At 41.0% G+C, this 15,633-nt stretch overlaps 1 protein-coding gene across 1 annotated transcript; it reads right to left on the bottom strand.

The window, feature by feature from the left end:
* Positions 1-915: 915 nt before the first annotated feature.
* On the bottom strand, positions 916-13,355 carry LOC112560558 (fibropellin-1-like; the record flags this gene model as incomplete). The annotated part of the gene is made up of 22 exons (XM_025232481.1): positions 13,136-13,355; positions 12,148-12,297; positions 11,612-11,788; positions 11,052-11,204; positions 10,446-10,526; positions 9,588-9,701; positions 8,749-8,887; positions 8,106-8,239; positions 7,668-7,889; positions 7,086-7,316; positions 6,559-6,689; positions 6,040-6,239; positions 5,447-5,574; positions 5,177-5,284; positions 4,643-4,780; positions 4,122-4,275; positions 3,383-3,616; positions 2,979-3,238; positions 2,404-2,538; positions 1,796-1,891; positions 1,374-1,583; positions 916-1,037 (listed from the first exon to the last, which is right to left on the bottom strand). Coding segments are annotated over exons 1-22 (3,537 nt in total), but the record flags the coding sequence as incomplete, so codon positions are not given.
* Positions 13,356-15,633: the final 2,278 nt, after the last annotated feature.

Raw genomic sequence — 15,633 nt, 5'->3', positions numbered from 1 at the left:
CCGAATCGCCCATAACCTTGTCTGCATGTCGTCTGTGTGGTGACCGTTACTTCATCTCTCATCAAAACTGCATTCGCCACAAACTGCAGAAAAACCAAACAAACAATTTTGTACATGAAATGTATCCTCTACCAGTATCTCTTTCCCTTTCGACATTATCTGACCAGAGATAAATGAGATACAAAACATTTTTGTGCTTGAGTTTGTACGTTCCTTGTAATATATTTTAAGAAATAATATTTAAAAATAAAATAGAAATCTTACATTGATGACGAACGCGTCCTGCTCGATGGCAGACACTTTGAGGAGTTCTGTGACAGTGTATGTGACATTACCAGAAGTCAGTCGAACCCTGGAGAAGAACACAAGAATGAGACAGGTACAAAGCTGATGTGTGGGTTAAACATTTTTCGTTCCAGTAGAAGGACAGAAAAGAAAAAGAATTGCTGAGCACATTTTCATCTTTAACAAGGGAAGAGCTTTCTCGTCGGCGTAATGACAGATGAGAAACAACATCGTGACAAACTGATAAAATAAATTCAAAATACTGTATCAAACATAGGGAATAAAAACCATTCAAACAAACTGATTTCAAAAATATACTTTTAGAGACTCACAAAACATAATGGAGGTAGAAAAACTATTGTAACAAACTATGTGATAAACTATTGTATAAAATAGCATTATGTCCAACAGTTTATAAGCTTATCGAAAGCTTCTCGCTTGGCTTTAAAGTAACCTTGATTGTAGATACTCATAAAATCAATCTCACGAAAAATAAAGCATGAAGGAAGAAAGTGAGGCTCACGGTAAGTCGTGGAAGATCAGACTGGCCATTGCGGTGTAACTGTTACAAACTACATTGACATTCACTGAGTCACAGCTACCGTTGTTACACAGTTTCTGCCAAGAACTGGTCAAGTTCTTCACTTTGTTCTGAAGACTGCTTTTCAGCGATGTTGACTCAGTGGTACCACAGGACACACCCAGCTGATACTTCAGGGACAAGGTCGCCAGCACTTGAATATCCACAAAGTCTACAAGGAAAATAAAGTCTAGATAAAACAATCGAGGTTTTTTAAATGAGTAATGCAAGCGTGTCCACAAACGAGTGTTGTTTGTTCATAAGTGCAAGACAACCCTCAGATTCCTATTGGTGGGACTTTGTAGAAGTTGCCAGCTACCAAAATATATTTCCAGTCAGGCTTTCCTTGGTCTAGGCAAAAACGCGCATAAAATTAATTTTCTTAATTAAAATCTGCTTTAACGTCCTCATATTATTTTCACAAACAGAGAATGTTTTATACAGAACTCAAATAAGCAAGTATGAACTGTTTGACTCGGAAAGTCAGGGTGGTGTACATGTTGCTCACCACTACACGGTTGTGCTGGAGGCAGGGTGTAAAGGTCACCCAGGTTGTAGGAGCCCAGCTTGCCGCACGTCAGGACCTTGGGCGTGAACGGCATGACGCTAGAGTTCCCCGGGCACGTCACGCTCTCACCCAACGAGGATTGCGCACCATAAAAGGTCAAAGTTGAATCACCAGAGTCAGCCTCCCCAGAGTTGCACACATGACCCTCACCTGTAGAGAGGTTGTTAGAGGGGTTAGGCGAGTCAAGAAACTGCGATCACTATAAAGAAACAATCGTTACCAACCACGCTGATGTCATAAGAATATTAGACACTAGACATCCAAGGAACTGTTCTCCATACTGCTGCTTGTTAAAAGAGTGGCATAGCTACAACACATCACATAGCTAATTGAAGATGGAAACCTGCGTAATGTCAACTCACGTTGCACGTAGACGTTAAAGCGACACATGGCGACGTTGCCCGCTGTGTCTCTAGATGCGTACACCACGTGGTAGGCGCCAAAGGTCAGCAGCGTTCCTGCAGGTCATCAAGAAAGTCACAGACTGTATCGTGATGTCGAGACAAGACGTGAAGTACGTGCTACTGTGCCTCATCTCCCCACATACACTCAGACGCTGCTGTATCCCATGTACTCCAGCCATTCACATCCACGACATACTTATGCTACCCGATGTACCCACATACAAATGACGTAATGTACCCCATCTCAGTAATGTATCCCATGTTTATCAGTCTCTAGAGCCCTGTACAAATCATTTACACCGGCAAAGTAACATTTGCATAATTGTAGAGTGTTGACAGTCGCTGAAACAAGTCAATGCCTGACAACGACAGAAAGGGAGAGAAGCGAGAGGATGGCTGCTTCCTGTAGTAGTAGTGAATATTTGTATCCACACTCAATGAACTTCTGTCTATATATTCTAACAGTATCGTGCCGGATGACGGTTTCCTAGTCCACTTAACTTAGGTAGCTCTTTGCCTATTTAAAAAATGAGTTGATCACAGGCATATAAGACACGGACACTCACCATTCATGTTAGTAAACACCTGATAATCCTCAGGGAAGATCGTTTTCGTGCTCATGTGGTCAAATAACTGTATTTGACGGTAGGTGGGAATTTTCAGGTCTGTCGTGGAACAGTTTGCGACAATCGGCGTTTTGACTGCTCGTGAGAAGGATACAGAACATATAGAATTAGTGTCACATGGCTATAAACATTTCTCTCTCTCTGTATACATTAATATATATATATACACATATGTGTGTGTCTGAACAAGAAGTCTTTTGTCATACTATTTTATAAATTTTTTAATTTTTTTTAATTTCGTCATTCATTATGCTGTCAATAGAAATATGCGACATATCAAATAATATGCGGCGTCAGCGAAAATAAATTTCATCGCACTTTATTTTTGTACGGTAAGCAACATTTTGAGTGAGGAGGTAAACAAAGATATTTAAGATCTTAAACATTTTTGCAAAGTTATTAAATGAAGAAAATTAAAATACTTTTAAATATTTTAAATACTAAAGATAAAAAAGATGTTTTCTATGTTTACAAAAACAGCAAAAAAATATATTCATCATGCAGCGTGCAGGTACCTGTGTCGTTGGCACACTCGTTACCATAGTTTTTCATCTGACACATGGTTTTGTCTCGCTTCACGGTGCTGGGGGAGATAACCTTGACCCAGGAGTTGAACTGATACTCTGCCCAGCGATAGGCTGGTGCCAGGGATGAGGGGGCAGCAGCACTGTTGGCGTACAAAGCCAGGGCTGCCTGACTGGTCAGAGTGCCGTTCCACACGTTGAGCTGCGAGATGTAGCCAACAAAGTCCTCGCCGATGTAGGGGTACAACACGCTGTCAACACAAGTTTGTGAAACATCAACCATCGGCAACTGCGCAAAATTTGTACAAAACTAATCAACTGAACGACCTGAGAGATTTAAATGGTTATTGCCCCTTCCATAAATGACAAATGTAAAATGTAACCAGGGTACCCACCTTCCTAAGGAGGGGAAATAACCGTTGGGAATTCCATTGCCGCTTGGCAGCTCGACACTGTTGATGTAGATCTTGTATTGGCCTGTCACACTCCACGTGATCGCACAGAAGGTCCATTTGTGTTCTGCAGACAGTGACTGTGGACTTCCGTTATAATCTGTAAAGTTTACAGCAAATGTACCGCCGAAGGTGACTCCAGACTGTGAGACGAGGAGCACCCGGTCCATCCTGTCACTGTATGCAACATAATACAGGTATTGTGATAACATGATTGATATCATTCCATAAAGGTAACAACAACTGTAATTGATTTTGTTGTTAAGAAGCTGTCCTAGTGATTGAATCGCACTACAACGTTTGTTTGCTGCCCTATGCTCCTCGAGGAGTAACAAGGACTAAACATAAAGTTTATTTCGTTAAATCATAGTCCCATGGACACCTTCATGAATGTTACTGTTGTGTTGGAAGCAAGTCTACAATCTGATGTCCCGCTCCTGCACAACTGTATTGTGTAAGACACGAACTAGGTAAGGCACGGGCTGGTAATGATAAAGATGTTATCCACAAGACATTATTCTGTCGTGTTCTAATGAAGTTTTACTGATAATAATTATATGTATATAGCCTGTAGTAAGAAGACAACGGTGCTACACGACAATTTGTCCATTTCTTCATCATATGTGACAAGATGAAGTATAAATCGTGATATTTAACATCTGTAATGTACCAAAGGACCTACCTGAGGAGTTGTACCGGGAAGGAACTCGAATCGTCAAGGAAAGAGATCCAGAAGGTGAGACTTAAAGCTTGTCCTGTGACTGTGAATGGCTGCAGAGCCCGGACCGCAGTGTTGGAGCGTCTGGTGAAGTAGATGTCGAAGTCGCTGGACGTGTCTGACAGTGCCAAGACATTGAGAATAATAATGAGATTGTCAAGACCACAGTCGGATAGCGATGCCCACTACGTATTTGACTGACCTTCCAATGTACTATCAAAGCCAGATGACAAACCAGGCAACCAGCCACCCATCATGTTACTAGTATCCAACACGTAAACATTCTTCACAAATTCACTAACTACTGATCTATGGACGTCCAAGACCACGGAGGGTAAACCGTACATCCCAAGCCTGACATCTATGATTGTTTAAACTTTTTTTTCGAGATACATTTACTTTTATTTCCGTTTGTTTTTAAAACAAGTAGTCTGGCATTTAAATAAGAGTTTACTTCAGAGTTCACTACATGAAAGAGAACGTACTTTTGCACACACCACCACCCAGAAGGTAGCCCGGATGACAAAGACACACAGGGCCACTTGCTGTCTCCTTACAACTACTTCCACTGGGACATGTCAGTGAAGCACACGAGTGGTTTGTGGTGGTACAGTTGTCAGCTGCTGAAACCAAAGCAGTTGGTGTTGCTACAATGAAGCGCGAAGCTTTTCCGACCCGAGAGTATGTCATTCAAAGTTGCTCAGTGCGCATGTCACGATTTCTTTTCAGTAATTTTCCTGTGGTCCTCCCTACCTTTCTGCTTGTTTGACCATTACGTTTTGATGTTTTCAGACAATCATAGATTTTCTCGATCCATTTCAGTAACTTCACTTGCCGTAGCTCAATCACCTGATACCAGTTGAGTCTACATGTATTTACGTTCATCAAATCCATTTAAAAGCATTCTGAAAAAACCTAGAAAGAGGACAAGAGGACTTGTCCTTTATGGCTAGTCACTTCAGTCAAATGTCAAGAAGCTGAAAATTCTTTTTGGTGCTTCATGAGTGCACGTATGTTACCTTGGCATTGGCAGCTGTAGCCTACATCAGTTGTCACACACTGGCCAGTCGGACACGGATTGGGGCTACAGAAATCTTTGGCCAGCTGGCATGAACCTCCAGTGGAGTCTGCCCACAGATCGTTGGCGTCATTATTTTACTTGAAGAATAAATGAAACTGGGAAATACTGTTTCATATCTCCTTATTTAAGATCGTTCAGAAACATTTTATATTGCTCATCATATATGAAGTCTTTTCCTCACCGGCTTAGAACTGGACACGTGACTTACTCTGAGGACAGTTGCAGGAGGCCGTTCCGTTGCCAGACTGACATTGGTTAGGGTTGGCACAAGGGCTCACTATGCTGCAGATGTTCGTGGTTTCGTTGCAAGCGTTTCCATGTGTACCTGCTTGACAGCTTTGGAAAAGACACAAAGTATATATATATATAGATATATCCCTCGCTTAATACGTGCATTTCTACATTTTATCGACATGTCAGTCATTTGAAATATTGACAAATAGTGAAACACATTCACCATCGACAGTCCCTCTCTTCCAGGGCCGATAACCCATGTTCATGATGCTTTGAGTGAAGAAGGGGAGATAAATACTTTGTTGACTTTGTTCGAGGTAAGAGATGCATGGCGCTATTTATTTTGCGTAGAGTTATTTTATCTTGAGATATTATTAACATCTTTAAACGGAGAAAAAAAAAATCAAATATAAACATGCTCCAAACTATCGCTACCAACCGAATTAAGCTTAGCACACACACACACACGCGTGTACGCACACAGGCACATTGCCACACTCTGCTGTCAGATAAAGCTGTTGAAAATAACGGTACACTTCAGTGGAAAATAATTAAATAATTAAGAACCTGCAGAAAAGCCTGTCCTGCAAGCTGTAGCACACTCCTCCATTCTGGCAAGAGTCGTTTCTACAGAAGTCAGGAAGTGTGTCGCAGTTTTTCCCCGTCCATCCATCTCTGCAGGTGCAGTTGTAGTCACCAGGTGTCCCGCTCTCGACGCACATTCCGTTATGCTTACAGGGCAGACTCGCACACTCATTGATATCAGTCTGGACAGCGAGAAAATTAGCTGACGTCAGGTTAAAGACATTGAAGACATATTAGTGTCAGTTTGAACACACAGGACAACTCGATACACGTCTGAACATAAGGTAGTTTCCATCAGTAGAAAAACATGAAACACTTGTTGGCAGCAGTCTTAAGACAACCTCACAGATTTAACTACACCAACACAACTGATATTTAATTCAGATTATTTTATACCAAGTCTTGAAAATGCAAACACAAAGCAGAACCCCAAGAACATTTTCTTCAAATTTAATGTTTCTGGAACGCTGTAAAACTTTAATAACATGCAAAACCTCTAACCTCACACTTTACACCAGTGAAGCCAGCTTTACAAGAGCAAGTGTACTGATTGACCCCATCGATACAGGTAAGTGTGTTACTCATCACACACTGGCCAGGGCAGTCATCGACATTGACCTCGCATGAACGACCTGCAGAGAAATAAGATTAAAAACTACAATGACTGAAAGCAATATAAATAGATTTAAAAATAATGAAGTTTGTGTGAGGGAGGTCAGCGTAATGGGGTTGAATGACCCCTTAAAGAATTCCAGGATGTTTTTCAGTCTGTGAGCCTTGCTGAAAACTGTGCATCGGTACTGTGATAGAGAGGTTAGACACAAATAGGATGGAAGCTCCTGTCACTGGTATAATAACAAAGCTAACAAGAGGATTTAATAAGTACATCCATCTAACTTGTGAAGGATAATTAAAAAAAAATTCATAGAAGCAAGGCTCCGCTTAAATATACTGAAGTGACAGGAGTTACCTTGACAATAATTATTATTACGACATAAACTAGGCCTAGGTTTATTATTAGTCCTTACCAGTATAGCCAGTATCGCAAACACACGTGTAGTTGTTCAGTACATCTACACACTGTCCGTGAACACACGAATTGTTGGTGCAGGACCTGACGATGTGTTGACACAATGACCCCTCGTAACCCTGTGGACATGCGCAGTGGAACTGGCCTGGAGACACGCGCTGGCACGTGGCATTGTTCTGGCATGGCCTCTCAGAGCAGACGTCAATCTCCTCACAACGGCCGCTGCTGACTGTATTTATGAGAAAAAATTACCAATAAAATTAGAAATATCGGTTGCCATAGGAACGATCACTGAGATCAGCTTGTAATAGAATTCACAACATTAATGTAGCTGAACGATAACAACGAACATTTAACTCCACGAAATAAAATATATGTGTGTGTGTGTTCTTTGACAAAGATATGCGAAACAGCAAATAGGAGTATGAAAAAGTGTTTTTTCTTCCTTAATGTCTTTCTCTTTTTTATTGTCCCTCTCATACACAAATTTAGATTTATTTCTCCATACTTTGGTGCATTAAAGAGACATTATATTTATAATTTTCGAATATTTTAAAGGCCAGTTCTCGTTGTCGCCTACCATTCAGTCGGTAAGGGTAGCTACAGGCACACAGCGCCTTGGACATGTTGTAGTCGTTGTAGCAGACGCCACCGGGGCAAGGGTTACTTTGGTTACAGTAGTCTGGTGTCTGCTGACAGTGAGAGCCTTGGTAAGACTGTTGGCAGGAACAAGTGTAGTTATTGATGCCATTAGTGCACTGACCTCCGTACAGACAGCCATGAGAGTTCAAAGCACACTGATCTGAAAAAATAAGGCAATTTTTGTCCTCAGAAATGTGAATAATAATTTTTAGTGAGCAAACCAAAATGAAGGCAAAAGTTACTCGTTATTTTTATATGACTTTTAAGAGTTCTTCTCGCAAGAAATGATAATTGTACTTGATAACTAATTAAAAGAAAATAAAAATGGTTTATTATTAGAGTTAGTTAACTAACAGCCTTCATGCTGTTTACTTACCAATAAGTGTTTCACAAGTGCTTCCAGTGTAGCCTGGCTGACACTGACATGTGTAGCGGACGCCAGGGAAGTTTTGACAGGTGGCACCGTTTTTACAGGGACTAGAGGAACACAGGTCCTGGGGCACCGCACACCTTACAAAACATAACAGTGGTGAGGGAGGATAACAGGCATCCAGTGGAACATCCAGAGATCTGATCAGCCAAACAGCTATATATTTACCATGTTCACTTTTAGCTTTCAGCATGAAGAAACGAGAGTAAGTCGTTTCCCACAGGCAACATGGTGCTATTCAAGGAGAATCTTCTTGTTTCCGAAGTTATAAAGTGGTGTTCAGGCCTCGGGACGCTAATTCATGTTTCTTTACCCTATAACACCTTTGCCACTGCTTTATAAGTACGGATTAATAGGTAAAACATCATCTGCGGGGGACAGTCATCGTCTTATTACTTCGGAAACAACACGATTCTCCTTGAATTTCTCGTTTTGCCTCAGGGCAACAACTTACCTTCGCTGCACATTCAAATGCCGTAGAAGGCCAACTCTTACTTTGCGTGGTCTTGACCTCAGGTAGCAAAGACCAGAAAGTCAACTTTGTGTGTAACTATGATCAGGTAATGAACATCAGAAAGTCAGCTCTTACTGTGGTCCTGTATAATTGCCGCCAGAGGGACACACACAGTCGAAGGAGTTAATCTTGTCGCGACAGAAGCTGATGTCCGAGCACGTGTTGTTCTGGCAGTTATTCTGGGAATCGACTTGACACTGGTTTCCAGTAAAGCCTTCAGAGGGAGAGAAAAAAAAAAACCGGTAACAGAACGAGTCAAATGAAGTTTTCTCGAATATAGACGGAAAAGAAGACTTGATCCTCTTGTAACTGAAAATAAATCCAGCTTTTGAAAAAAAAATGGATCTGAAGTGTCATGATAAAGACCTTTAGTTTCTGTGTAGGAGTAATTTGCAGTAGAAACTACTGAATAGCACGGTGAGTAATAAAGACAACAGTCCTTGTACATAATCATGTTTGCTTTCTGAGCCAGTGCTTGGATAAGCTTGTTCATGTCTGATTTATAAGGTCTTCTGCAGCTATGTGTCAGCTTAAAATACAAGTAACTGTGAAATGAGGTTCAGGAAAGCATCAACATCGGAACCAAGTCCAAAGTCTAACACGGATATGACCTCCTGAGTACACGCATATGAACATGTGTGTGTGTGTGCTTAGAGAGAGAGTCCAAACAAACATGACACATAAGTGTACAGAAATGTAGAGGAACAGACACAACAATGACTACACAGACGAGCCTTTAAATTTACTCACAAATATACATACATTGGGCACTTTGTACAGACAGTCTGCCTCCCTTGACACCACACAGAGGGACAAAAAGGAGAGAGGGATAAATAAAATAGAAAGAGACAGAGTGCACATAAAAACAAACGAAGACTTTTTATTGCAGACAAAATTAATAAGCAATGTCTCACCTGAAGGACACGAGCAGGTGTAGTTCAAGCCCTGTGTGCTGCATGTACCATTGTTGTAGCAGGGACTGGAGTCACAAGGGTTGATCGGGTTTTCACAAGTCGTTCCGTAGTAGCCTGGACAGGAAGTAGGGATGTTTTAAATATCACAATTATCCCCTCCCCCGCGACTGGCATGGGGGAATGACCGTATATTTTTTAATAGAAAGACTAGGAAAAGATGAGAAAAAACAAAAGTTCTAAGCACAAAAGTGGACAAGACAGATAAGTGATATGAACAGTAATTTCTGTTTTATCAGTTCTTTTTGGCAATACGAAGATATGTTTCATTTGGCAATAAACATGTAAATTGAGGTAACTGACATCAGAAATAGGTAAGTTTAATTGTAAGTGGCATCACGTGTCGTCCTGCCGGTGTATGAAGCAGGGGCGGCTCTAGGCTCGTGGCGGCCCTGGGGAGAGAGAATCAGTGGCCCCTTGGCCCGCCAGTGTCAATAAACCAAGTGGCGGCCCGAGATATTCTCAATACAGGAGAAGGTTATAATACAACATGTAGCGTACTGCTCCGACTCTAGAAACATTAGTAAATACAACGAACTAATTAACAAAAAAAAAAAAACCAAAAAAAAAACCAAAAAAAAAACAACAACAAACAAAAAAAAAAAACCCCCAAGAAAACAAACAAACAAACAAACAAAAAACCACAATGTTTATCAGCCACATTGCCGTCAGCTGTGTCGTTATTTTCTCTTTCTGTTTTATATTGAATGCATATTGTCGTGGAGGCCGCTTGATTTTCACAGTTTGCACGTGCATAAGGCCACCCATGTATTAAGTCAGTCGTTCAGTCCGTGTGCTTACCCTCAGGGCAGGTACAGGTGTATTCGTGAAAGTAAATGACTGGTGTGCCACCGTTTCCACATGCAGGAGAAGTGGGTGATACTGAGACAGAAAAACAAAATTTCGGTATCAAGTTCCTTTGCTCATTCACAAGCAACCACAAAGCCGTCCATCTCATGCATTTTTTTGTTGTCTTCTGAATTTTTTTAAAATTAATAAATATATTTCTCCCTTCTAGAAACTGCGTTAGTAATCACTTAAAATTTTCATTGAATACTGTAATAATTTATAACTGCAATATTTTAGCATCGTGACAGGAACAAATATGTTTGGCTGTGCATCAAAACTGATTGTCCTCAGATTGTCTAACTGATTGAACGCAGATAGCAGATATGATAGTCAGTAGATAGTAGAACTGTTATGTCGTGAGAAATAATTCATTATTCTAGATCTTCAAAGTTGCATCACGGGATTATCATCGCATGTGCTTGTGCGTGCGTTTGCTCTTGTATAGCTATTGTTAGACATAATTATTATTTCTTCTAAAAATGTTGAACACGTGGTTGAATGATTGCTTCGGTGATTAACAGTGTGTGAAATCCTACTAAGTGGCCCTGTAACACATACTGCAGTCAGCAGAGGCTGACGATCCAGTGGTGTTGGTGGTAGTGTTAGCTGGACACTCCGTACACTTGGTGTAGCCTGTCGAGTTCTTGTAGTAGCCCCGGGGACATGGCGAGCACGAGGTGCTGTTGACTGGGTACTGTCCTGGTGGACAGGCTGTCGGCACACAGGGCAACTCTCATTAGAAACATGTTTTTTTTTTCATGTGATGTCAAGAAGCCGCCAACAGAAAGGATCCTAAAGACTTAAAGGTCTAGTAGGCAGCACATTTCTTTTTATCTCATGACCTGGTAAAGCTCAGGGTGAATATTCCCTTCCCGTCTAAAATACTCTTCTACAAACATTGCCATACACACAAAAGTCAAACCATAAACGTCAGGATCACACAAAAATGCATTTACAAAAGGTTCTCCCATTGTGAGATCGGGAAGCATAGGTCAAGGAGCATGTCTAAGTACAAACATCTTGTTTTGACGAGTTTGTAGGTGTGTATCTCGAACAAGCTCATTGCAGTATATTTTTTTCTATGAAATGATTGAAGGTTGTAAAAAGGTTGGTATTACCTTTACACTGTGCAGACGACGAGGCGCCCCTTGTGCCGAACGTGGTGGAGCCATTGGAGCAGGCCGTGCAGTTCGCGGTGTAGGACGTGTTGAGGTAGGTGTCAACAGGACAGGCATAGCAACGTGAGGGGTCTGCAACTATTCCTTGCCCGTTTGCAAAACCCAGGGGGCAGGACTCTGCAGCCAGAAGCAGATTACATGAATCGAAAGAAGACCTATGGCTTGGTAGGATGTTTGGTAGCAATTTAGATTAAGTTAAGTGTTAACCTAAAAATAATGCAGATTTATTTAGTGAAAAAATGTCAATCGTTTGAAAAAATTGAAATCCTTGCAGATACCATGGCCTCGAGGTTTTCAAAACCAAATTAACGAAAAACCCAAAAACCCTAACGAAAAGCAAGAGATTAAACAGCCAAAGTAAAATCCTTTCAACAGAAACAAGAACAGCAGCAACAACATAAGCAGCAGCAACAACATAAGCAGCAGCACCAGCGATACCAAACATTATTTGTCATACACAGGAGCGCAGGACTCACCTACGCACTGACTAGCAGACACTCTTGGTGAAGAACTAAAGTTGCCAGCACAAGCCTTGCACTCAGTCTGTCCAGTCTGGTTTTGGTATTGGCCAGAAGGACATTCGATACACTGGTTCCCATTCTCCATGTAGCCAGGCTCACATTGCACTAAAACGAATAAAATGACAGTAAATTTAGATTAACAGCATGTGGACATTAACATTTATGATATTCCTGATAAGCAAATACCACCCATGTTTCACAGAAATGCTAGGTCTTAAACCATCGTAAATTTATATTCCACAGTAGGATTTGATAGTGTACACTAGAACTGTAACACATGGGATCCCACCGTGTAACCTGTACCTTCAAACCCCACACTGAGCTGTTATGGGATTTCCCGAAGTAACCCTGGATATTCTTCAATCACTCTGTCTTCGCCCTTGACTGTCCACTTAGGTAAAGGTGAAGGAGGCCGAGATTAATAAACTGAGCTGCTTTATTCACCTCCACACACGCAAGTCTATGAAGCTGAGCGTTTGATGAGCTGCTTTAATGCGTTTGTGCACGTGCCTACAGGACGAGCACTGTCACTTTTCAAGCGAAATTTTTTTACTAATCGTGCCATAGGTAGGCCAATGGTAACAACTTTTGTATTAAGTCAGCTACCCATTCCTGTTAAACAGCTGTTGGATGGGCAAAGGAAGTTTTCGAACTAAAGGGCTGAGCTGGCTTCGAACCAGCGACCTGTGCTTCTTCAGGGGCACCGACTACCAGGCTACACAGTCACGTCAGTGTGGAATATACATCAATCAAATTCTTAGTAAATTAGTCTGTCCAACAATGAATTTTCTTTTGCACAAATGAAAATGTATTATTTCGATACGATTATATCAAAACAGCACAGCCATATCTACAAACTAATGTACGTACAACAAATTATTGGCGTATCTGTACCTCAAGTGAATGAACTGATTGTTAGTGAATGTAAGACACGAGTCCGTACCACAGAACTTTTGTGAGTTGACAAGTTGGAGAGTGGTTCCTCGTGGACACACGTAACTGTTACTAGTGACGTTTCTGCTGTCTGGAGTAAACGTCACAGAACCTGTCTGTCCGGCGCAGCTCGTAGTTTGGATCTTGAAGAACTCTTTTGCTCTTAATGAATCTGGGTTGCTAAAGATACTTCGGCAGTATTCATAGTCGGCTGGAGAAATGGATGTCATGTTTGTAACTGTCAATTCCAGGACAAGATTCGTCTGCGGCACACATATATATATATGTATAGAAATAGGACACAGTTTGTGAACGAAACACGTAATCAAAAAGAAACATAAATGCAAAAGTAATCAATCAAAATACACTTTCATTGAAATGCAGATACATACAATTTCAAGCATGCCATCTCACTGAGAAGGAGAAGGAGAATGAGAAAGAAGACAAGAGTAAGAAAGTGAGCTTTGGGGAAAGGGGGGGGGGCTCCCATAGTTTCACTCCAAACGACAGTAGAACTAGAAATGCGATCTCTATAATACACTTATGAGAATATCTGGCTTTACCTATGTCTCACCGTATTATTGTCCAAACTAAATACAGACGCATTAAAGTTGATATACGGGGGTCCTCCATCGATAGAACATGGGGTGACGGTTTTTGTAGGTATCACAGCTACAAGCTCTGCCGCTGACTGATTCAGACAAGAAGAGATGCTGCCAGTTCCATCCCAGCTGTAGTTGATCGCAACCATGTAGATGTACCGAGGCACAACCGTTGCTGCAGTAACACAGAACCACAATTATCAGACATTACTGGCAAAGTCATACCTACTTAGTGAGCAGAAGAACTTATTCCGTATTATCAAGACATGTATCGAACCATGATTAGAGATGGCTAGTGATGTGACCTTTCTTTAGAAGTAGTGAAGACTATAGTCACAAATTCATTACTTGTTCCCTGTTGGGATTTAGTTTAATTTTTTCGGAGGTGTTAAATTTATGTTGAGAAACTCAGACAAATCCATGCAGACAAAGTCTAAATAAACAGTTAGCATGTAAAGCTATCATGAAGATTAAAGGACTGAATACTCACGACTACAAGACCTGGCAGGAAGAGTAGGAGACCACACATTCTGACCGGAGCAGGAGTAGGTCATGGTAGTGCTGCCATCTTGGAATGCCATACCAGCGCCGCAGGTGACAGTACAGGTAAGACTGCCATCTGCTTGTGACGTGCACTGCTTTGTGGCGCCACCTGGCGTGAGGTAGTCGCTCAGACACACAGTCGCTGCGATGAACAAAACACGACAAGTGAAATGTTTTTACAGGTCGTAGCTTGTCACGTGAAGTGAAACGGAAATTGTCATACCTTATATAATAGGTTACATTAGGATTTGATAGTGTAAATGTTAAATGTATTTCTTGTAAAGTTTTTTAAAAAATTATTTTCATTTGATCATAAAATCTTTGTCTTTTCCTTTTTTGAAATTGCTCGTTTCGCTCCTGTTATTCTTGCTGTTGTTCTTCTTCACTGTCGTCGACTTTATCATCTCTTCCAATTAATATTTCAACATTACAGATACAGAAATTACGTAACTACCGTTACATCACAGATGCAGACATCAGTGAATTACAATCACATCACAGGAACAGAAATCAGGTAACTACCATCATGTCACATATAGGGTAATCAGAGCCAGCATCTAAAGCAAAGCCCTTGTCATCACCAGGGATGGGGAGTAGCTGTAGCTAGGCTACAGCTACTGTAGCTGGCTACAAATTTTGTAGCTTGTAGCTTAGCCGGCTACAAATTTAAAAAAAGTAGCTTGTAGCCGTAGCTACATTTTAGAAAGTAGCTGTAGCTTGGCTACATGTTGGCTACTTTCACGACCATTCGTCGACAGCGTGTCAGCAAGACGACGACAGCCACTGCTCTCACTGCTCGGTGTCTTGACAGCCAGACACCACGTGTCTCGAACGCTCAGTAACCGGAAGTACTGTGTCGTCCAAGTGGCGGGAGCGGTATTTTGTTTCATTTGAAAAACGAAGATGGACGTACCCATCAATTTCCAGCCTTATTAGAAATTTTTTTACATTTTGCGAAGCCACAAAATGTGGGTATAGTTTCAAATGCAAGAATTGTTGAGAGATTGTTCAGTCTGGCAGGACTTATCATGACAAAGCTGCGCACTAGGGTGACAAACAGCAACTTCGAGGCCAAAGTTGTGGTCAAATTCAATTCCATGAAGGACTAAAAGAATGTAGATTTGTTTTAAGGTTACCGGTACACTCCAAAAATTAAAATCCATATTTTAAATATCTTTAGGGGTTTTTAAATATAGAGTAACAAAATAACATAAATATAGCACTTTAAAACTGTTTTTGAGTACCTAAAGTGAAAATTGTGACTTTAATCAACGTTTTTGTTTCAAAACGTACAAGCATTTAAAAAACAAATTTACACAATACCATAAGTCATATACCAAAAGTTTTGTGTTTTTTGTAAACT

The sequence above is a fragment of the Pomacea canaliculata genome, linkage group LG1, assembly GCF_003073045.1.
Source record: "Pomacea canaliculata isolate SZHN2017 linkage group LG1, ASM307304v1, whole genome shotgun sequence".
NCBI classification, from domain to species: domain Eukaryota; kingdom Metazoa; phylum Mollusca; class Gastropoda; order Architaenioglossa; family Ampullariidae; genus Pomacea; species Pomacea canaliculata.
This window is presented reverse-complemented; position numbering and strand designations above follow the sequence as displayed.